This window comes from Pongo abelii, chromosome 8 (assembly GCF_028885655.2).
Source record: "Pongo abelii isolate AG06213 chromosome 8, NHGRI_mPonAbe1-v2.0_pri, whole genome shotgun sequence".
Lineage (NCBI taxonomy): Eukaryota > Metazoa > Chordata > Mammalia > Primates > Hominidae > Pongo > Pongo abelii.
Window position 1 is genome coordinate 57,118,223 of NC_071993.2, and position 24,594 is coordinate 57,142,816.

A 24,594-nucleotide genomic window follows, 5' to 3' on the forward strand; every position below is an offset into this window, starting at 1 on the left:
TCTCCTCAGCTCCCACCGAGCAGAACAAGAGCCAGCCAGCTCTCTCCAATCCCAGGACTTTCCAGGGATGCTGATAATGATGGGAGGCCCCAAGAAGCCTCCCTAAAGCAGGCAGGGCCTTGTGAGTGGGTGGTGGGAGGGATCAGGGCTTCCTCAGCATCTGTCAGTCCCTGGAGCATCTGAAGGGGCTCCCTACGCCAGGAGGAAAGAGTGGGGCCGGCCCCTGTGGGTTCCCAGAGCCTGGCATCTGCCAGTTCCTCTGCCCTCCCTCACAGACACCCTCCACGGAGCAGCACAGCACCGAGGACAGAGGCAGCAGCCCCGAGAGCATTTTCCAACACAACTACATTTATTCACATTTACACGAGGCCCCCAACGCACTGCTTCCCACCCCCACTCCCCAGCCCCTTCCCCCCAGCCCCTCCCTTCCTGCCCTCCCCGTTCAGCCACCCTCTCCCTCCCCTCCCTCCCCTCCCCTCCAAAGCTAAGGCCCAGCAAGATCAGCACTGGGGGAGAAGAAGCTTTTGACCGCTTTGGGGCATCGGATGCCAGAGCCCCATCCTTGGGGATTGGCCCCAGAGGGCCTGTCCAGAAGCCCCTACTGGCTACAACGCTGCTTCTTCTCCTTCCTGGAGACCAAGGGGTCACCCTTTCTCTTTTGAGACTGTGAGGGGCCACCCAGCCCCCAAGTCAGGGATTGCTCCCCAGAGACCCTGAGCCCAGGCCCTGGGTGGGGTGTCTTTTCAGCAGGGGACGGGCTTCCAAAGAGAGGTCGCTTCTTGGACTTCGTGGCAGGAGAGGGTGCTAGGCTAAGGCCTCTTCTCTGAGCAGATGGGGACTGATGAGTTCCCTGGGGTCCCCACTTTTCTGGGCTGAGAAGGCCCGAGGCAGGGACAGGGCTCTGGGGTAGCCACCAGGGCAGAAGCTTGTGCTGGGAACCCAAGAGGAAGGCCAGGCTGGGGAGCTCCTCCTCCTCACTTGATCCCTGAGCCAGCCCATGTGACTCCCGGACAGGAGACCCTCCAGGGAGATCCAAGGCATCCTTGCTCCCCAGGCCAGGGCTGGTGGGTCTGTGGTCCTGGGGAGGAGAGGTTGGCCGGGCAGCCCTCAGCCCAGGGGAATCCTGACATCCCAAAAGCACAACAGAGTCTTTGGACCTGGCCATGCCAGTGTGTGCTCTGCCTCGTCCCTGAGGGTCCCGGGTAGCCGTCTGCGGTGGGCAGGTTTCCATGCCAACCCCTTGTTGGGGGTCAGGGATGTCTCTCTCTGCTCCTTGGCCAGCTGCAAACTTAGAAGAACTTGAGTCCAACTGGGCCGTGCCATGACTAGGGGCTGCCCTCGTATGCTGTTTCTCCTTCAAAGTTAGGAGGCGCTTCTCCACTAGCTGTGGGAGGAAAGGGGGCACTTACTGGCACTGCCCCAGGTGTGAGCAGGGCCCAGGGTGGTGGAGACCAGGGCACTTGGGCGGCAGGCAGGGAAGCCTGAGGCAGCTGGGCTTTATGTCAAAGAGAGAGGGTGTGGCTCTGCCGGGCATCCCGTTGGGCCTCACCGCAGCTTGCATGCTGACTCCCCTCCCTGGCTCCTGTCCATCCTACTCCCTCTGAACCTGCATCTTCCCACTCCAGAGTGGTTCCCCAAGAAGCCAGGCATCCCCAGCGGGGGGGATTAGACAATCAGGTGGGCCTTGTGTGCCGGGTCCCTCCTGCCCCTGGGGTACCTGGGCAAGGGTGAGTCCTTCCTCCTGCTCCAGCTCCTGGCTTAGAGCCAAGAAATCCATCTGTGGATCTGGGGAAAGCAATTCTTCCAGGAATCGGGGGTGAATGACGGCCTCCACCTGGAAACAGAAGGAAGAAGGCATGAGCTTCCTGGGCAGGGAGTAACCTGGAGCCAAGGACACCTGGAGGAGATGCAGAAGCAGCGAGCGCCCCGTCCCCACCCTTCTGGGGCTGTCTCATATCATGGTGATCACCAGCTACAGACACAGACCACAGACCTGGTAGCATACACACACACAGACAGAGACACACAAACCACACACAGACACACAAACAGACCCACATATGACACAGGAAAAGACACAGACACAGGTAAGGTACACACTCCACACTCACACCCGCACAGACACACAAAGACACACAGTAACAAACCACAGACACAAACACACAGCAACACACAGACACACACAATCACATACACAGACACTCAAATCCATGGAAATACACACACTGCTGAGTAGCTAAGGAACAGAGCTTAATTCCAAGGACCTGGGAGTACCACCCCCTGGAATCCGGCAGACCCCAGCACTCCAGCCCACCTTGGTGACGAAGTCTTTCTGGGAACACAGCTTGTCAATGTAGCTCAGGAGGCCCGGGTCTGGGGGCGTCCAGTCCTCTTCCTGTGGCTGCTTCACTTCGCCCTCTTCCCGTTGTTTCTCGGGCTCCCCCGTGGCCCCGAGGGAAGGCCCCAGCAGCTCCTCCATGATGTCCATGTACTCCTGCACCACTTCTGGGGGGATCTCCTCAGGGACCTTGGTCTCTGCTGGCCTCTGGGGCCTGGGTGGTGGCAGGCGGGCCTTGGTCTCTGCTCGTCGGTGGGGCCGGGGTGGTGGCAGGCGGGCCTTGGTCACTGGCCTCTGGGGCCTGGGTGGTGGCAGGCAGGCAGTCGGGGCCTTGGGGCCGGCCTTGCTGGGAAGGTACACTGAGGCAGAGAGGGAGGAGTATGGGCGTGGTGAGGGCCGCTCCTCCTGCTTGCACCACATGCGAGGGCAGGGCTTGGGGATGTGAAGTGGGTCCCAGCTGGGTCAGGTCCACCTTAACCACAGCACCCCCGGAGGAGGCAGGAGGGGCACATCTGAGACAGCATCACTTGGGAGGAAGTTTGGAGGCACCAATATGCCGTGTACTCTCCCCACTCATCCCTGCTTCCTGGGCAAAGCATATGTGGAGTTTTGGACAGGAGATGGGAGAGAGTAGCTAGGAAACTCAACCAGGTCAATACCCAACATATGCTCCCAGAAGCTGTCCTGTTGGAGGGAGCAAATCCCCCTCTTGAAGGGAAGCATGGGGTGTGGGGACAGTGGCCTCCCTTGGCCCCTTTGGTCTTTGCCGTGGCTCCTGTGGGAATGTGGGAAGCCATGCCTGGCTGCTTGACCACCTCAGGGGCTGGGGGTCCTCGAGGTTCAAGCCTCGATGTGGCTGGAGGAGGCAGGCACTGGGGCCCCTTCATCCATTGCAATTTCTGAATCTGCATCTCCTCCTCAGCCTCAAACTCCAGGAACCTGGCGGTGAAGGAGGCCCAGGCTGTGCTGAGAGGGTCCAGGCCCCCTCCCCCCAAGACCAGGCAGCGGCCGAGGGCAGGGATGGCAAGGAGTGCCTCGGGTGGGCTGTCCAGGCCCTCACTGTGTCCCATTCCCCAGACCCAGGAGGAAGCTGCTCCCAGAGTTCTGAGCTCACCCTCCCTCACTCGGCCCCTGCAGAGCCCATGGCATCAATGGGGCTTCCTGACTCAAGTCAGGGCCACGAGGTCCAGGAGGGTCCCGGGGGACCCCTCCTCCAGGTTTCAGCTGGCCAGGGGTGGGGTGTATGGCAGAAGGCATCAGGGATGATGCCCAGATGCAGGAGTCCTGAGGCTAGGACTGTGGGCCCCCGAAAGATAACCCAGGGGCACGAGGCCTGGGAGACCCCGGGTCAGGAGGAAGCAAAAGCTGAGCCCAGAGGACAGGGCCCCTTTCCCCTGAGGCTGCTGTCTGTCTGTCTTCATGGAGGGGACTGCCCAGGAGCAAAAGCAGTCAGGCCAGAGATGGGTCTCATGGCGTCCCGGGCACAGGTCTCCCCAACCCAACTCCCTGGCCAGGCTGGGATGGGAGAAAACCGACTTCTGGCCACTGCTGTTGAGGAGCCTGCACCCCACTCTTGTCTATAGTCACTAGCGCCCCTTCTCCCCATCCCCACAGCTGGAGGTGACCCACTTTGGGCTGTGATGCTGGCTGCTCCCGCCATGACCTCCAGTGTCAAGGCAGGGATGGCCCCAGGCCAGGCAGGGGGTGCTTCCCCATAGGGCAGGACAGAGACCCCAGAACAATCTAGGTAGCAGGAGCAGCTTCCTGAGGGAGCCAGGGGCCGAGAGTGTCCTGGGTTTGTCCACACCCTCCTCATACTCCACGTTGAGAAGCCACCATGGCCACCGGACCTCTGTCATTCACTCTCACCCTGCCATGCGGGCCCTGCTCCCAGGACCCCAGACTCACTTTTCTGCCATCTCGTAGAAGATCATCCGGTCAAAGTTGCTCGTGTGCTGCCATTCCCGCATGGCCCGCCACAGTCCCTCCTCCAGGGTCATGGTGGGCTTCCGCCGGGCCAGGGATCGGAGAACTGGGCTGTAAACCAGTGCAGTCAGTCTCAGCCTATAAGCCCACCCTTCATCCCAAGCCCACCTGGTCCCAATACCTGGCCCCTGTCTTCCCCACACCTGTCCTGCCATCTGTCCCTGTCCTGTTCTCCCCCATGTGGGTTCCTCAGGCCCCGGGACACACCCCCAAGATCAAACATCAACACAAGCTACCAAGTGGCCTCTCCGACTGCCCCTCGAGTCCTCAGTGTTGAGAAGTGGACTCAGTACTATGGGTGGAACATGTGTGTCCCCAACATTCCTGTGCTGAAGCCCTCAGCACCAGTGTGTCAGTATTTGGAGGCAATCTGGGTTAGAGCAGGTCATGAGCGTGGGTCCCAGTCATGGAATCCAAGCCCTGATAAGGGCAGGAGGAGACGCCAGGGCTCTTGCTCTCAGCCACGAGGAGACACAGCCAGAGACAGCTCTCTCCAGCCAGGAGGAGGGCCCTGACCAGACACCCAATCTGCTGTCGCCTTGATCTGGGACTTCTGGCCTCTGGAACTGGGAGACATGAATGTGTCTTGATAAAGCACCCAGTCTACGGGATTTGTTACGGCAGAGCCTGAGCTGACTCAGACAGTGTGCACACAGGATGACCTGGGGGTGAGGGTTAAAGTGCAGGTTCCAGGGCCCCAGGACTGAGCATTCAACTGGCTTCCTGGGGACTCTGGAGCAAGGCAGACCCTGGGGATGTAGCCTCAGGGCCCTGGAGCATGAGGAGCAGGAGCACACGTCCAGAACCAAAGCAGAGTGGTGTCCACGCCACTGCAAGCAGCAGGTCCAGATCCCACATTCCCACAAGAGCCATGGCAAAGGCCTGTGAGCCTGGGGCAGCTCCACTCCAAGAATCAGGGTCCCCAGTGCACCCAGACTCTGCTCCAAGGGGGAATGCAACCAGTTCCAGGGTGCGGGAACAGCGAGATTTTTGGAGATGAAGATGGGGCCACCTTCCACCTACACCCCAGGCAGGGGACTTCCCTAGGGGAACAGCCAGTGTGTCGCACGGTGGATGTGCTCAAGCTCCCGTTTGCTCATCAGTGGGAAACACAGGGTGACAGAGGCGCCGCAGGGTGGAGAGAGGCAGGGACTGGGAATGAAACCACAAACTCTCCCAGATGCTGACGTTGCTGCCTCACAGCCACCACAGTCCATGGCCCTGGGCTGCTGGGCTTGAGGTGCACTCAGAGCTGTCACTGGAGCCCGTGGCTTTGGGGAGTGCTCTCCTAGATGGCCTAGTCCTGATAATGATAGTAATGGGGACAGCAATCATAATTGCTATCATGTAATGTGTCATAGCATGTGCCAGGCACTGTGCTATGCATGTCATATGTGAGCTCAAGTCATCTCTTCACCATCATCTCAATGAAGCATCATTGTCTCTTTTTCTAGGAGGGATTGAGGGTGAAGATGCAAATACCTGCCCGGCATCGACCCCAGTGCAGGGCCCAAGACCATCCCCCTGTGCAGGCTCCACCACCACTGTGCTAACTGGACCTCGGCACAACTGCGGGCATGTGCCAGGTTCCTGCTGGGCCCTGCAGCTCCTCCCCCCAGCTCCATGTGAGGTGCTCCTGACCATCAATACTGGGTTAAAGGGGAGGCACTGGGGTGTGTACTCAAAGACCTAAACCCAAACCGTAGCTCACGTCACACCAGGAACCCTCTCTGAACTGGGTCTTCTGTAAACATTGTTGTGAAAATTATTGAAAGTAAAGATTGGCTGGACTCAAGAGACAGTGACGGGCAGTTGAGATGAGGCCCCTGACAGTCTGTCCTGAGCCACAGCTAGATTAATCTTGTTGAAAATGTATCTTCCCATAGTGCAACCCATCACCCTCACAACTGCCCTGCAAGCTCCCCTGAACAGCGTGACCTCCCGTCCATCCAGCAGCCTCATTACGTGTGAGCTGCAAGACCAGCTCCAATGCCCCGAGGACACTCACATGAGGAAGCACGAAAGCACTTCGGTGTCAGGACTCTGGGGAAGGTGCCTCCGGGCCAGGGGCTTGTAGTGCTGCCAGAGTCGGAAGTTCTCATAGACACTCTTGGGGTTACAGGAGTCATCTGGCGGGGCCTTGGCCTGGGAGGAAGCCAGGCTGCCCTCTCCATGAGCCCCTTGTGGCCATGGCCCAGCATTCCCTTGGGACATGATGGGGGGCAACTGGGCAGCCGGTGGTGGTGGTGGTGGAAGAGGAAGGCCCTGGGACCAGCCTCCCTCACCGGCCTGGGTGCCCCCAACCACCTGGGGAGCCATAACAGGCACCACAGGAGCAGCTGCCAGGAGTAGGGGAGGTGGACACACGACACCTCCGCAGAGGGTGCCTGGAGCCTGCCAGACGAGGGGGGCCTGAGTTAGGACCAAGGTCTGCACCTGAGGGGCATTCGCAGGCCCCATCTCTGTCCCTATCTGGACAAAGACATTGGAAGCCCCGGCCCCACTCGGCCCACGGCCATCCTGTCCTGCCACCAGAGGTGTGCTGGGGAAGGCAGACAGCACCAGAGGGCCGCCTGGAGGAACCCCTGCAGTCACAAGGGGCAGCCCATGTGCTAGGCTGGGAGCGGGTGTGGTGAAGGGCAGAGCCGTGAACACAGACAGGGAGGTGCCAGGGTTCACGGTCATGCCCGGTCCCAGCACTGGGTATGCTGTGGAGACAAAGGAAAGAGGTGAATGAGCTGGGGTCTCCAGGTCCACACTAGTCACTGGGGAATCAGAGGGGAGTCCCAACAGCTAAGGGCTTATGACAGGGAAACTCTGCAGCCTGCAAGTGTCCCTGAGTGTGCATCGGATGCTCTGTTCCTCCAAGGAGAGTCGCTCCACTAGAGAGCCTGGCCCCGGTCACCAAGACTCCCTAAACCCTGTCTCCCAAGAAGCAACAGCCAAGCCTTTGCTGCCCGAGGGTCTGCCTCGGGTGTCCCTGGCAGACTCTGTCAGCCTCACAGGCATCTCCCAAGCCATGGGTCAGGGATCAGTCTCTCAGCGGCTTGGTGGTCCTCAGCGTGCTCAGCAACAGGTGACGGGCCTACCCCAGGGCAATGGCTCGGCACTCAGAAGGCCGACAGGAAGCCAGAAGCTTCCAAATATTATGGCCCCATCTCCTCTTCAATCTTCCTTTTCCTGAAGCTCTTGTAAATCCCTTTCTTTTCTAGCTCAAACACAACAAAAGAAAACCATTGGATGGAAATCTTTCCCAAGCCAGCACCCTAGGAACCCTGAAGATAATCCATAACTCGTCACACCCAGCATGGAAGTGATTGTCCTGGCACCACCCACAGCAAGTGCTAAATAGGGGTCAGATTCAGGCCACCCTTTCCTCAGTACTAGATGGTCCCGGCTGCCACTCAGGAAGCTCTGTTCCCAGGGAGCAGGTCTGAGAGGCAGTGGTGGAGTCCCCTGAGATAGTGTCACTGCATAGCCAGCAACAGCCACACACGATTAGAACACAGCCAGCAAATGGCAAGCAGCAGGGATATCAGGGGAGGTGTCTAGGGATTTTCACAGCTGCTGGTCATGTTACAATAGGTAGTGGGACAAGGAGCCCATCTCTGGTCCTTCTTCTCCTTTGAGCTCCCAATAACTGAACATAGTGACCAACCAAGAACCAGGGGTTCTTGGGCCACGGGCCAGGTGAGGCAAAGTTGTCCGGAACTCATCCCTGTTCATTAGGACCTCATGCAGTCTCTAGTCAAGGGGAATAAGGGATACAGCACATGCACCTCAGCATTCAGGATGCATATCCTAACTTGAATAATAATAATAAGAGAATCATCTTCCTATTTGTGTGCTACTCTCTTTCCTCTACTGAAAAGGAAACCAGCCTTTCCAGACCCTTCCACTGAGAACCAGCAAGAATCCACACCTGTCCCCTGTTCATGAGGTAGTATAAATGGAATAAGAGCAAATTCTTCATCTCCACAGTAACACAAAGTGCAGAGGATGGGCCATGAGCTAGCAGACAAGAGGAAATGGGTCTGAAAACCTGAGCTTCCACAAAAGGGCAAACAATTCAGAACAACTCAGGAAACCCAGGCCCTGTGTTGCCTGAACTTCCCCATCTGCCCCCACCCCTGTTAAATCAAAGCCAACAGCTACCTGAACTGATGGAGAAGCCATCTCTGGGGAGGGAGCTGAGAGGCTCTGGGCTGTGGCAGTTACAGTAGCCCCCAGCCTCACCCACCCAGAGGCTGTCACTACATGCTCTGTCACAGCCAACCCACCCAACAGTTTTCTGGCTGAGACCACTTCTCCCCACTCCTCCCTAAGATCTAGAAAATTCCAGTCCAAATCCCTCTGAACACTATGGAAGGGCACCTTCCAGGTGCCTGAAGACACGGCACAGGGTTTGGGCTTGCCTGTCGTCCTCCAGGGGCCACCAACACAACATGATCCCACCACTCCCTACAAACACACAATGATGTGACCTGTCTCCTTCTAGAAAGGATCAATCCATCCACTCCATCCTTTCCCCTACACGATGTATTCCCCCAGGCATCTTGGTCCACCTCTAAGAAGCCGTCCTCCCTAACCACAGACTCAGGGTGCCATGGCCATCCCCAAGTGTGATGTCCTTGGGGACATCCAGTCCTCCCTCCCTCCTCAACAGCAGCCCTATCAACTGTCCCCAGGGCAGTGTCAAATTTGAATTCCCAAGGAGTTGAGGCATGGCAGACTCGGATAATGCCCCCATCCCTACAGGCTCACCTCCATTTGAAGCCATCCCCTCAGGCTGGGCACTGACAACCGCTGTCTGGCAGTTTCCGCAATGAGAAAAGTCAAGGGTAGGACCCAGAGAGTGACCTGGCTCAGCAGTTGCTCCTGAGTCCAAGTGGAGCAGGTAAAATTTGAATGTAAATAGGTTTAGAACATAGGACCCCAGACATTCTGCAGAGGGGGAGGGGCAGTGGGCAGCTGGTAGGGGTGGGGGACATTCTGTGAGGGGCTTCGGCCATTAGGCAAGAACCTGAGTTTCCTTTCCAACTGGACGGCAGCAACAGAGATGGCGTGCACCTCTTTAGGCAACTTTTAAATTGTCCTTTTGACTCACAGCAAAAGCTTCTACCTGATGTCCTCTTTACTTCCATTCTTTATCAACAGACCTACTTTTGTGCCAATTAACCCATGCTCCTTCCCACTTTGGCTCTTTCCCACTCTTGATGAATTTCAACGGGGGCTGCACTTCGTGAACAAAATTCAGAACATGTTTTCAGTCTGAGAAACACAGGGGTTCTTAGGAAGGCAAGGGGACTGGGTGTTTGAAATCAGAATGGTCTCAGCCGATCCAGGCTATTAGGTGGCTGTGTGCTCATCATTGTTTAGGAAGCAATCCTTGTGCCCCCAGGTCATGTATGTTGCTGGAATCTCTGTCCACACCAGCAGGCCAGCCTTACTTCCCATCTCCTTTGCTGGAAAGCCTCAATCCAGGAAAGAGTGGCTATGCGACCTACAGCACCGAGACCAGAAATCCTTTCATTTTGTTTCCCAGCATATTCTGCTGGTGTTAAATGTTTATTTTTTATCTTTTGAATGATTTTAATTTAACCAAGCAAAACTTTTCATGGCTCCAAATTCAAACTGTGCACAGTGGAATAGGCAATGACCACCCTTCTTCCCATCTCTTTTCCCTGGCCACCACATTTTCTTTCCTGGAGGAAACAAGTGTTATCTGATTGTTTCTCATCTTCACTGAAACACATCCTGGCTGGCCTCTCTCAGCTCACTGTTGGCCTCATCTTCACCATACATTCTTGCTGTTTGGAATCCAGTGTCATCGCATGTGGTTCTCTGCATGGGAATTATTGTAGCCTGTCTTTAAAAAAAACTTCATTCTCATTTCCACACTGAGAATCACTGTCCATTTATTAGTGTCAAAAAGACAGGAAAGAGCAGTCATGTTCTGTGTTGTGAACATGGGGAGTGTTAGGAAACTGGTCAAAGGAGATAAGGAGTACTCTCAGAGCACAGCAGCAAAATCTCTGACACACATCACTCCCTGCTGGGCAGGGTAATTTTGCACGATGGGAGGGTGTTGGGGAAGGGAAGAGGCCTTCAGCCAGACCGGTGCACACGCGAACATTCACTGAAACACACTCTGTTGGAACTTACGAAGCATTTGCCCCTTTCAAAGACATTTGGACTCAAGAAGGCAGAGTTGCAGGAAAATGTAACAGGGGCCACACTGCAGGGGCAGGTGGTGGATTGCAAGTCTCAAGCCCAGGGTTCTCCCCTCCTTGCCCCAGTTGTGTGAGAAGGTCATTTCCTAACTCCCGTCCAATATCCCCATGAGTTCTCGGTTTTGTCCCAACTCTAAACCTGAATGGTCCAGCAAGCATTTCTGTGAAATGCCTCCACAGTGGCCACTGGGAGGGGAGTGACCTCCACGCAGTGACTGCCTGTCTGGGTGCTCCCAGGCCTTTTGTCCTCTGAGACAGAACTGCCTTCTTACATGCAGCCCTCTTCCACTGTGCAACTCTACTTCGATCTTAGCTGAGAAGATCAACGGAGAGCAATTCAAGCAAAATCATGGTAAACTTACCAAAACAAAACCAAACCAAACAAACCATAAACGCTTTGGAGATCTTTCTGAGGACTTGATCTTTTATCACGGGGCAAACTTAAATGATTTTCAATCAATAACTTCATCTAAGAGGGATGTTGAAGCAAAATATCATACTCAGATACTGAAGAAGGGCAGAATTCTTGGTTGCTTCCTCCCTTGTCAAGTCAGTCAACAGATGCTTTCTCAAGATTCTCACACATGGCTTTGATACAGGATTTGAATGAGTCTTTTTCTGAGCCAATGATACAAATAATATACTGTGGAACAGTGTCTTGTCTTAATTCTGCAATCGCTTCTGTATATGTTTGAAGTCCTAGACCCCAGGAGGAGAGACAGTCAAATTAGCCAAAGGTAATTTGTGAAGACTGGCCATGGGAGGTGGTGGCTAAAAGTCCTCTGGCCCCTGCTCTCTGAGCATCCCCACAGAAACTCCTGGGCCGCACTGACTGCTGAGAAAGAACATCTCAGGGCTTGGATCCCCTGTTCAGAGGACACATGCTCTTCCACCCAGTAGAGGAATGGCAGCTCCATGCTGTGTCCTGCAGAGCTCTCAGTCTCTGCACTTGAGGCCCTGGGCCTGCATAGACGTGAAGGCTCTTCAGTGTTATCACGTGGAGACAGACGATAGGAATCCTGCAAATGAGCAGAAAGGATGTGACGATGAAAGTTTTTTCTGAAGCTATTACAAACTCAAGTCAGTGAGTTGCTTCTCTACTAGTTTTTTATTGCCAACTGGAATTCTGCACTGTGTTGCAGAGTCAGGGGTAGGGGAGCGTGGAATTGTTCCCTTACTATCTGCTGCTTTACCGACTGAAATTGACCAAGGCTACAACAAAAACATTTCTAGAAATCATTTGAATGCGGTAGGAAAAACTCTGGGAATGCAGTCAGAAGAAAGTATATTTTGGAGTGTATTTTCAGGTCTAAAATTCTTTGCCAGAAATATTCTTTCATGGAATCTCCAGACTGAGTAGGAAAACAGGGCATACTATTTTTTGAAAGGCATGAGCAGGAATGAAATAAATGTCGTCCAAAGGGAATGCAAGACATGCAATTCGAGGATACTTTGCTTTAGGATAAACCCTCCAAGGGTAAACCTTTCAGCAAGGGTGTTACCTAAGTGCATGGACTGCAGGTTTGTATTACCGAAAATTAGGAGTGGTCGTTGCGGACGCGATGGTTTCTCAGAGGCACGGTCACGGAGTTTCCAATGAGGAGGCGTTGTCTGGCCCCAGGAAGCGCCCAGGTGCTCCGTCCCTCCATTTCCCCATCTCTGGCGGGGCCCTCCCAGGGCGGGCTCCTGGCCTGCCCCGTGCGCCTGCGCATGAGCCTTGAGGCAGGCGAGGTTCCAGCGCGAGGCCGGCTGCCCTCAACCGCTCCCAGCACCGGTTGCGGCGGTTCATGGCAGGGAGACGCGCAGCGTGAGAGCAAAGGGCGGTTACCCAACAGCCTTCGCTCTCATGGCGTCCTTCTTCGTGTTACCTAAAACTAAAGCCAAGGGTGATTAGAAGGTAATCACCTCCTGGTCATGCTCCCACTGGTCACCAGTGTCCGCCGGGCGACCCCACATTGTGGCCAGAGCAGGCCTGTGGCTGCGCTCAAGGCGGGAGCGTTCATAGCTTTCCTAGCAGGGCCCTGCGGGATGCCCAGGCCGCGCTCCTTTCCCTTGCTCACCTGGCCCTGAAGTGAGGGGGGAGGTGTAGCAATGCAGTGGGAACCCCAAAATGTGTCTCGGCCGTGCCTCTCACATTCCGAACAATGCAAACGCTTGAAGAAAACCTCAGCAATTGAAACCGCGATGCAGTTCAGCAAAGAAGTAGCTCCTGTCCTCGTAAAACAGTGAAGTTCTCACGGACGATCTCACTGAGTAAGTTGTGAAGCTTGTTGACTTGATCAGAATGATCAGCCAGTATGCATATTCTAATACGCTCATTTGTCACTGATATGAGCAGCTGCAAAGTGGAAGAACAGGCCTTTAGTTGTAGTCTGTTCACTTGGTAGCGCAAGTTGATTGTGGATGCAAGAGTGGCCAAAGTCAAGAAAAGCTTCTATGAGAATCGCTTACTTACGTGGAATTTACAAATAAAAAGTAGTGGTATATTATTTGTAAATTGTAGGCTACACATGTATCTAAAATTTGCTGCACACACGTGTGTATCTTGGGTGGTCGGGTTAGTGTGTACTTGAGAATGTCAGGAAGATTTATTTTGGATTTTGGAGGGTGTGAGATTTGTGGGGGTGGTTTTGTGTGTGTGAAAATGTGTTTATATGAATTCTTAGTTTGGAATTTGATATGTATTTAATTGGTGAGAATCTAATATGTATTCGCATGTGTGGGTTGGTGGTGTCTGTGTGGAGATTGCAGATTAAAGAAGGTCATAACTGGGCCGGGCAGTATTGTGGAACTCTGTGTATTTGGGGATATGAGGTGGCATGTTTGCATATTTGTGGCGTGTTAGTTAATCGCGGGTATATTTAGGGCATGTAGAGAACTACATGAGTATTGAGTTTGTGTGTGTGTTCAAGGGCGTGGCAGTTTAGATGAATGTTTTGTGGAGCTATGTGCTTGTATTTTTCAGTAAGTGGTTATTAGGCTTATATATTCTGGGAATTTAGTATGTGTCTGAGAGAGAGATGGGGTTCTCTTTTTATACAGGAGAGTGAGAGAGTTGAATTTGTATGTATTAGAGGTATGTGATACGGTTATTGGTTAGTACTTGGCAATGTGGGAGCTGGTTCATACTAGACTGGGATAATTTGGGATTGGGAAGTGTTTTTATGGGTATTTATAAATGATATGCTGGAGATATTTCCGTGCATCTTGGGTGTGTATACTTGTTTGTGTGTATATTTATCAGCAGATAGATGAATTATCTAAGTATTTATAGAATATGGGATTGTTAGTATTTAAAGTGTATTTCTTTGGAGAATGCTAGGATGTTCATACATGTGTTTGGGCATGTTTAGGGGATGAGGTGAAGAGGTTGTATTCCGGAGATGCAGCATATTGATTGGATAGTGTTTCGGGGGATTTATACACTCAGGGATTGGGGATATTTGCGTGAGTGTGTATGTGCCCATGGGTATATGGAAGTTGTGTACGTATATTACAGCATTATTGGTGTTTCTGTGTGGTTTTTTTTTGTATTATATGAGTTTTATCTGGGAGGGTGGGGTGTGTATTCATGGGTAGTTTGTGTGTGTGTATACGAGGGGTTTTGGGTATATTAAGACTTAGTGGTCCTCTATGTCTGTTGTGAAATGTAATACTCGCAGAATTTGGTGTTGCCACTCATATGTGTGTTCTCAGAGTTTGTGAGGTGGAGTTACATGTATTTGATAAAAATAGTTTGTGGTTCTGTGTGTATTTGAGTTTATGTGGCTTCTGTATTTTGTATTCTGGGAGATGTGGGAGGTTCAGTGAATGTATTTGGAAACAGAGAGGCTGTGTAGGTTGTGTTTGCATTCAAGAATCATGGATTCCTGTATTTTAGAGCTGTGGGATTGTATGTGATTCTTTTTCTGGGTGATGCATGACACAAGTGTTGTATACCTTGTGATTTTTTTTTTGAGCCTATGCCTATGGGATTTTCATTATGTACTGTTAACAAATCTACTGAAAAGGATTTTCTTAAAAAAACAAAAGAAAAAAATAGAAATTTGATTCCAGTGAGCTGTTTGCAAATCAAGGAGTCCCAGCCTTCAGTGCAAAACAAAGGTACACTCTGAAAGAACAAAGAGAGGTATTATCTTTTATAGAGAAAGTTCATCCTCAGATTCCCAATTTGGTTCACTCTGCAAATGAGGGATACAAGCTTGTTTATTTCTGATTGGCTGATGCAAGTCACAATCTATTTCTTAAGTCCATATGACAAAATGGTACCCCTTGATTCAGGTGGCATAAACAGGAACAGACAGCTGTGAAAGTTCCAAAGTGACACAAGTATGTGGTTTTTGCAGGAAGCAGGGTACATGTGTGAGACCTGCAGTCAGTAAATGGCCGCTTGGCTCCATTTTGAGTTTAGGCCCAGTGAGCCACTCATGATCCATCTGGAAGGATTAGCCCTTTCAGGGTTCACAGTATATATGGGTATATATGGGTACTGTGTTCATTGTACATGTTTGTATTTGGGCACATATATATGTACATATATGGTTTTAGCAGTGATGTGAGCATTTGGGGTGGGTAGTTTTGTCTGCAAATTTAAGTAGTAATTGGGCAGGCCATCTGTGTATTTAGGGTACAGGTAGCAGTTGTGTTGCTGGTGGGCTGGTTCAGGTTCTTAACTTTGCAGGGCTGGTCCTACCTGAGCACTCCTTGGTTCGCTGGACTCTCTCAGGGCCCAGCCTGGCCATGCCTGATTGCAGGGAAGCCTTGAGCTCCCTAGGGTGTAGCAGGACGAGTCACAGACAAAACTCCTCAGACACCAGATTAAAGAAGGAAGAGGTTTTTTATTCGGCCGGAAGGGTCGGCAGACTCATGTCTTAAGAGCTGAGCTCTCCGAAAAAGAAACTCCAAGCCCTTTTAAGGGCTTACAACTCTAAGGGGTCTACGTGAAAAAGTCATAATAGATCAAGTAAGCGTGAGGAACGTGACTGGGGGCTACATACATCAGCTAACAGAACAAAAAGTTTTACAGTGCTTTCTCATACAATGTCTGGAATTTACAGATAACACCAGTAGTTTTGGTCAGGGGTTAATATTATTATTATTTTAGCCACCAGGGCCAGGTGGTGGTGCCAAGGTCGTCTAGCTATTTATCTTACTTCTGTTTCTTTCCAACTTTTTGCTTTCTCCCTTTTCTCCTGTCTTATAAACTAGGGAAATGGGGAGGTTGGGGAGAAACTGAGGAAGGACAACAGGAGAAGTTGTAGCCTCATACCATAGGGGCCCACATCATAGCTCCAGTGCTGGTGGACCATGCCTGACCTGCGAAGAGCTCCCCCGGGCCAGCCCCCGGGACCACACACCAGCCCGCACACTCCTTCCACATTGCATCTTCCCCCAGGCCCACGGTAACACCCCACATAGCTTTGCCAGCATGTGTGTGCATGGGCAGATTTTGCTTATCTTGTCCTGCCAGCCTGCGTGTATGTGTACACCCTGCCCTGCAACTGCTGCAGTAGGAATGCAGTTTGCTCCACTCTCCCCTCTGACCACCACTGTAGTCAGAGCCTTGGCGGGCACAGAGCCAACCAGCCCCAACCCTGCCCCTGCCAGTGCCTCACCCATTTGCCAGCACTGCCCCAAGTGAAACTAGGCACAAAGAACAGCAGACTCTCCCCTACCCTGAGCACTCTCCAGCACCCTGCTCCCGTGCCAACACCACTACCGGTGCGACCATATGCACAGTCACCAGCAGGGGCCCCCACCCTGCCAGCTGTGTTCCCTTTGCTGCTGTGGTAAATGCTGGCACAGAGGCAGGCACGCCAGCACCCACTAGCACCCTACTGCAGTCGTGCTGCTGCTGCCACTGCTGCTGGCACATGCAAACGAGGATGGATTCCACTGTCTCTGCACTACTAAATGCTTTGGCTGACACTACCCATTAGAGTGTAGTGACCAGCAGTCTGAGAGCATCTTGGCTCACCCAGTGCAGTGGATTCTTAACCTCGAGCAGACAGAACAAAGTTGGGGCTCAATACAAGTCCTCCAGGGTTACAGCACACAGTCCAGGAGTTGGGAGCTGAGTGTTGGCCTTCTAAAATCTTCCAGACATGAAGCCAGTTGACTGAATCCACCTTATACCAGTGAAACCCTCAAGGTCGTTAAATAGGATAAAAGGAAAAAAAACCCATCCAAAGGCCAGCAACGTCAAAGATTGAAAGAACATAACCCTGCAAAGATTAAAAAAAAAAAAAAAAAAAAAAAAAAAGAACCAGTGCAAGAACTCTGACAACTCAAAAAACCAGAGTGCCTCCTTCCTCCAAAGGGCTGCACCACCTCTCCAGCAAGGGGTCTGAACCAGGCTGAGATGGCTGAAATGACAGAAATAGAATTCAGAATATGGATAGGAATGAAGACCATCAAGATGCAGGAGTATGTTGAAAGCCAATCTAAGGAAGCTAAGAATCATGATAAAACAATGCAGGAGCCAACAGACAAAATAGCCAGTACAAAAAAGGATGTAGCCAACTTGATAGAGCTAAAAAACACACTACAAGAATTTCATTAATAGCAGAATAGACCAAGTGGAAGAAAGTATTTCAGGGGTTGAAGACTGGCTTTCTGAAAGAAGACAGGCAGACAAGAATGAAGAAAAAAAATAAAAAAGAAGGAACAAAACTTCTAAGAAATATAGGATTATGTAAAGAGACCAGATCTATAACTCATTGGTGTCCCTGAAAGAGATGGAGAGAGTATAAGCAACTTGGGAAATATATTCCAGGATATCATTTATGACAACTTCCCTGACCTAGCTAGAAAGACCGACATTCAAATTCAGGAAATGCAGAGAACACTAGTAAGATACTTCACAAGAAGATCATCCCCCAAGACCCATACTCATTAGATTCTCCAAGGTCAAAATGAAAAAAAAGAAAAAATGTTAAAGGCAGCTAGAGAGAAAGCTCAGGTCACTTACAAAAGGAACCCCATCAGGCTAACAGTAGATCTCTCAGTAGAACCCCTACAAGCCAGGAGAGATTGGTGGCTTATCTTCAACATTCTTAATAAAAAGAAATTCCAACCAAGCATTTCATATCTGGCCAAATTAAGCTCCATAAGTGAAGGAGGAATAAGATCCTTTTCAGACAAGCAAATGCTGAGAGAATTTGTTATGATAAGACCTATTATCTCTTTGTTAATAGTTCTCATTGCACTTTTAAAAAGGCTAGTTAAATGTTTAAGCATTTCATAAATGTTCAATTTAAAACAGAATAACCTGCTCCTAAATGACTTTTGGGTAAATAATGAACTTAAGGCCAAAATTAAGATGTTCTTTGAAACTAATGAGAAAAAAGATACAACATACCAGAATCTCTGGGACACAACTAACCTGGTGTTAAGATAGAAATTTACAGAACTAAATACCCACATCAAAAAGTTAGAAATATCTCAATTTAACAACCTCACATCACAACTAAAGTAACAAAACAACCAACAGAAAACCAGCCCCAAAGCCAGCAGAAGACAATAAATAACCAAAATCAGAGCTGAACTGAAGGAGATTTGAAACACAAGTGTATTCAAAAGATCAACGAACCCAGGAGTTGGTTTTTTGAAAAAAAAATCAATAAAACAGAAAGACTGCTAGCTAGACTAATGAGAGAAAATCCATATAAACACAATCAGAAACAATGGAGGAGACAGTACCACTGACTCCAAAGAAATGCAAATAACCATCAGAGAATATTATGAATACCTCTATGCACACACAAGAAAATCTAGAAGAAATGGGTAAATTCCTGGACACATGCACCCTCCCAAGACTGAGCCAGGAAAAAACTGAATCCCTGAAAAGACCAATAGTGAATGAGCTCTGAAACTGAATCCGTAACAAATAGCCTACAAAAAAAAAAAAGTCCAAGACCAGACAGATTCACAGCTGAATTCTACCAGATGTACAAAGAAGAGCTAGTACCATTCCTGCTGAAACTATTCCAAAAAAATTGAGGAGGAGGGACTCCTTCTCCTTCATACCTCATTATGTGAGGCCAGAATCATTCTGATACCAAAACCTGGCAGAGACACAACAAAAAAAAGGAAACTTCAGATAAATATCCTTGGTGAACATCTATGCAAAAATTCTCAACAATACTCAGCAAACTGAATCCAGCAGCACATCAAAAAGCTTACCCATCACAGTTAAGTAGGCTTTATCCCTGGGATGCAAGGTTGGTTCAACATATACAAATCAATAAATGTAATCTGTCATAGAGAACTAAAGACAAAAACCACATGATTATCTCAATAGATGCAGAAAAGGCTTTTGATAAAAATCAACATCCAGCTGGGCGCGGTGGGTCACGCCTGTAATCCCAGCACTTTAGGAGACCCAGGCGCGCAGATCACGAGATCAGGAGATCGAGACCATCCTGGCTAACATGGTGAAACCACGTCTCTACTAAAAATACAAAAAATTAGCCGGCCCTGTTGGCAGGTGCCTGTACTCCCAACTACTTGAGAGGCTGAGGCAAGAGAATGGCGTGAATCCAGGAGGCGGAGCTTGCAGTGAGCCGGGATCGCGCCACTGTGCTCCAGCCTGGGTGACAGAGTGAGACACCGTCTCAAAAAAAAAATAATAAAAAAAAATAAAAGAGAGGTGCCATGTGTACAAAAATCAATGCATATTTATGAACTTTTTTTCAAATATATTTTCACACATCTTATCTAAATACATAATACAGAAGCCTGTGTGACTTGGGCAATGTGGCCCAGGAGGGCCTGAGACTAACACATACACCTAAGCAAAAGGACATAAAATATCTCTTACGGTCAGAAAAATCAACGTTTTGTGTATTTACTTAGTTTACGAAATGTACTCAAAATGCTATTATTAGCTGAATTTGTGATTTCCTTTTGAATTTCTGAGTTATTCTTATTTATTTTTCCCATTTGTTTTTGACCAAGGAGACTGCAGTCAAATAAAATTAAGCAGATACTACACGTGCTCGTCGGGGCAGCCTTACTGCAGAAGCACGGCGATGCACTCCTGGCTAGAGGCCTGCCGGGCGTAGGCCAGCGCTGTGTTCCTGTGAGCATCTCGGGCCATGACGTCCACCCCATACCAGATCAGGAACTGCGCCAGGACCACATTCCTCCTACGGCAGGCCAGATGGAGCGCCGGGCAGCCGTCTCCCTCCCCACAGGTCTTGTTCACCTCCTCCCGGGAGCCATGTGCCAGCAGCAGGATGGCTGTCCGCAGGTCTTCATCAGCGGTGGCCTGCAGTAGGTGCTGGCCCAGGGAAAGCTCCGTGCAGGGTAGCGGGGCCAGGAAGAGCTTCTGTTCATACTTGGAACGGATTCACCATTCCTTCTCTTCCCTTGTAGAGTCTACTGAGGGTTTCATCTGCCCCTGGCTGCTCTCTTGCCAGATGCTGTTGGCTAGCTCATTGCCAATAGATGACATAACCTTCATGAGCTCAACTGGCCAGTCATCCAGGTCCAGAGATCGCACTCGGTAAAGGTGGGTGCCAAGATTGCGGTGGATCCCTGGGCATTCAATACACATGAGGACTCCCAAGTTCAAACTGGCCCAGTTAGGATTCTGGGTCTCACAGTCCACACAGTGGGAGTTCCCACACGTTTCGGATCGACTGCAGGGCCATAGCCTCGCTCTGGCTCATCAGCCGGAACTTGCTTTTGCTGCTCTCGCATGACTGCAGGCTGCCCAGAATCTGGCTCTCCATGGCTTGGACCCAGGCGTCCACGACGCTCCTCATACGTCGTGGCTTCAAAGTGCCACGTTTGGAAAGTGAGGGACACAATGATAAAGTTTTCTTCTTGTTCTTCAGCAGTGCTGGACAGGCCATCGTCTTTCAAGTTGTTGGTGCTTTTCTTCCTTCAGTGTTTTTGTTGGCATAAGGAGAGGGGGGCAGGTTGAGCTTGCGGCTGGTGGTGCTGGAGATACTGGGGCTGCAGCATACGGAGTCATCCAGCCCAAACGGAGAGCGAAAAATGTAACTTTAGTCTCTGTTTTATGTTTGCTGAGAAAAATGCTGTTTTCTTTCTTCCTTTCTTTCCTTCCTTTCCTTTCCTTCTCCCTTCCTTCCCTTTCCCTTCTCCTTCCCCTTCCCCTTCCCTTCCATTTGGGCAGCCAAATTTTAGACATGTTTTTAAAGAATTAATAACTTTTTTCCTTTTTCTGAGACAGGGTCTCCCTTTGTTGCCCAGGCTGGAGTGCAGTGGTGCAATTATAGTTAAATGCAGCCTCAAACTCCTGAGCTCAAGCGATCCTCTGCCTCAGCCTCCTGAGTAGGTAAAACGAAAGGTACATGCCACCAGGCCTGGCTAATTTGTTATTTAACCTTTTTGTAGACATGAGGTCTTGCTATGTTGACCAGGCTAAAAACAAACAAATCTTAATTAACTTAAATATTTCTAACACTTTGGGTGTTAATGAAAACAGCTCCATCTATGTTGTGAAGTAATCAGAAGTATATGGCAGTGGATAAACTTTGAATGAAAATATTAAGGCCTTAGGAGAAAAGTGTAATATGCTTAATATAGATTCATTAATTAAAAAAATTCTCTGGATTAATATCATTAATTATACTCAAATTAGACTTTTATTTAAATATAGGTCCTAAATTTGGATTAAATATAATAGATTGACAACTAATTTATTTCTTCTCCCTCCAGAAGTCTCATTAGTCATAAAATAAAGGTTACACACATGACCAGCAGAGAAGGTTGACAGAGATACTTTTTAATAAATGCTGAGACATAAAAAGTAGATAAAGGAGTGGTAAATAATACGGAAGCACAACTTTGGTGCCTACAGAAAATGACTGGAACAGAAGCGAGCCAGTTTGTCTTGCAGAACTAAAGGTAGGTTGTGAACTTACAGGCAAATGGCACTTTGGAAAGTAGGGTAAAATGTAAAACAAAAGCCAGCAAGGTCAGTTGAAAAATCTCTAACCAGAGCCCCAAATCCACCTGTCCTTCCATCTGACAAGAAACTTAGATGTGTGTTCTCTGGATATATCAAACCTGAGAATTTCTGGCTCAGAGATACCATGGCTTAAACCTGAGATATAAAGAAAACTGTACACCAAAAATGGAACTCCAACTTTCTTCGCTAACTCTGCTTTTGGAAAGCAAGTGGCCATGCTTCCACTTCCCAGGCAGAAAATTGGGAGATCCTTCTCAGAAGAAACTGAAATGTCTCAAATAAAGATCCCCAGATAATACACTGAGGTCCCCCAAATGAAGAGCTAGTTTGGCTTCCAAAACCTCACACTGAGTGCTATCAGTTAACAGAAGTCCTGCCTCCAAATAAAGTAGGCCAGGGATCACCACACATTGGAGGGAAGCCTCCAAGAGAAGAAATCAAAACAACAGAAAAAAAGGAATTCATGGGACCAGTCAAAATCAGGAGCAAAACTTAAAAAAAATCTTAAAACATTCTGAAAAAACAAAAAATTCAATAGAAATAGTAGAGGATAAAATGACAATATCCCAGAAGTAGAATACAAAGACAAGCTGAAAAAAATAGAAGGGGAAAAATTAAAAACCAATGCACATATACTGGTCTAAGCAGCCTAGGATCTGAATAACAAGACTCTTGGTAAAAAACTAACAGAGAAAATAAAATTCTCAAGAAGAGACAGTCTGCAGGTTTAGTAGCCTCAATAAAATGAAAAGATCTCCACCAAGCTGTTATTATAAAATTTCAGAACCTCAGAGATAGAGAAGATCCTAAAAAGCTTCCGCAGATACCTAAAACCTGCTTGTACATAGTGTATCACACACTGGCAATAGATTCAAGAACAACACTGTAATGAGAGCACAACTGCAAAATGTCTTCAGAACCATAACATTTAGATTCAACCTAGAGGTGTACTCTCTATCAAAGAGGAGGGATTTTAAGACGGCCAGCTCTCTAAACATCTCCACCCAGGAAAATGTGTTCAAGTACAACTAGAGAGGATAACAGGACTGAAGGAAACACATGATCTAGATCCAACACAAGACAGCGGTTATGTGAGATCCCAAAAGACTTTAAGGAGATAGCACAGAAAAGCAGACATCGAGCATATCTAGGGAAACCCACGCTATATTGAACTAGGATGACAAAAGGCCAAAGAAAGTTGCACCCCCACAAAGAAAAAAAGGAACAGATGTGTTTTTGCAGATGGAAGATATCTTTGAAAGGCATGTGATTAATGCTACAATACTTGGGGGAAAAACAGCTGTTAGAAAATAGGCAAACGAATATAGTCAGAAAATTAGCTTCACACTAAAAAACAATGGATGTGAAAGCAAACAGACCACCCAGAGGCTACTTACTATATTTGGATGGATAAACTAACATAGGCTAGGAAAAAAGAGAAGATCCAGGAGAACTGCAGAAGTGCTCGGATTTCAGAACTGTTTCAGAGACAGGATGAAGGATATGTAATGCAGAGGCACAGTGAAAACACCATATGACTTAGCAGTGAATAATATTTGCAGAGTCATAATCATGTAAATATTACTGATTTAATTAAAAAGAGTGCTACAATTGGAGGAAAAGGAGGGAGAAAAATAAGATCATGGTGTTTCTGTGATAGAAAGTCAACAGACAGTGCTGGCAATTAACTTAGCTATTCTATTTTTGTTATTTCATTAAAAATAAGATTAAATATTTAATATTTAAGGCAGATCTTTTTTTTTTTTTTTTTGAGACAGAGTTTCACTCTCTCGCACAGGCTGGAGCGCAATGGCGTAATCTCGGCTCACTGCAACCTCTGCCTCCCGGGTTCAAGTGATTCTCCTGCCTCAGCCTCCTGAGTCGCTGAGATTACAGGCATGCGCCACCACGCCCAGCTAATTTTGTATTTTTAGTAGAGACAGAATTTCACCTTGTTGGTCAGGGTTGTCTCGAACTCCTGACCTCAGATGATCCATCCACCTCGGCCTCCTAAAGTGCTGGGATTACAGGCGTGAGCCACCATGCCCAGCCTTAAGGCAGATCTTTTTACCACAACTAGACTATTGAAATTTAACTTAAATATCAGAAATCCTTAAAAGGTGGACACACTAAGCTAAAGACTTTTCTGGATAAATTTAATACTTAGGAAAATAGAAAAGATTTAGAAAATCCACAAAAAGAGGTCCATGCTACCACCACTGGATCCATATTATAATTTAAAGAAATCAAGAGAGACATACTTTTATGTCAAACTATCAATTTTAACTATTTGACTGTTTACTTACATGGTTTGTACAATTGCTTCTTCTTATTTCTATAACTAAGAATAAAAAAAACAAACTGGTCACTTCTGATACTAATACCATAAAATAAAAGTAGTTGTTAACATCTTACTGATTACTCCTATGTAAAATGTGACAACGTTCCATTTAAAAAAATTATGTTCAATAATTTATAATTTAAATTATCTGGCATGATTTATTTCATAAAGTCAAATCTAAAAACTTAGTTTTTCATCTAGTTTACTTTTTGTTTCTATTACATACAAATGAAAGAATCCTCATGTACAAAAGGGCAAAAAAATTAGGCCAGATGAAAAATTTAGCTAATAAAAAGTTTAACTGTTACATATATGAGCCATGATCCATTAGTATTCTCTCATTCTGCATTTACACATAGCTTACTTTAATTATCAGACTCTAAGAGCTAACAGCTCTAAGAACTACTTCCTAACCAGACACCTATCTCCAGATGCAACAGAATCCCTGCAAGCATCTTGAACCACACTTAGTGGTTATCTACTAATACGTCACTAAAAACAAAACAAAAAGAAACAAAAAAAGGGTCTTTACACAACTGGAAAGTAACCTAATTTTTTTTTTTTTTTTTTGAGACGGAGTCTCACTCTGTCACCTAGGCTGGAGTGCAGTGGCAGGATCTCAGCTCACTACAACCTCTGCCTCCCGGGTTCAAGCGATTCTCCAGCCTTAGCCTCCCGACTAGCTGGGACTATAGGCATGTGCCACCATGCCTAGCTAATTTTTTTTCTATTTTTAGTAGAGATGAGGTTACAC

General features: G+C 48.7%; 1 protein-coding gene and 1 pseudogene across 1 annotated transcript; both read right to left on the reverse strand.

Annotated features, from left to right (window-relative positions):
- Positions 1 to 334: 334 nt before the first annotated feature.
- Positions 335 to 9,409, reverse strand: LOC112135165 (NUT family member 2D). Its single transcript, XM_024253464.3, is given in 8 exon segments — positions 335 to 1,384; positions 1,718 to 1,834; positions 2,315 to 2,697; positions 3,138 to 3,277; positions 4,247 to 4,375; positions 6,333 to 7,032; positions 9,089 to 9,247; positions 9,250 to 9,409. Coding segments are annotated over 8 exon segments (2,418 nt in total). The 5' UTR covers positions 9,254 to 9,409; the 3' UTR covers positions 335 to 598.
- Positions 9,410 to 9,489: 80 nt separating this feature from the next.
- LOC134759400 (arf-GAP with GTPase, ANK repeat and PH domain-containing protein 11-like) lies at positions 9,490 to 21,716 on the reverse strand (annotated as a pseudogene).
- Between the last annotated feature and the right edge of the window lie 2,878 nt (positions 21,717 to 24,594).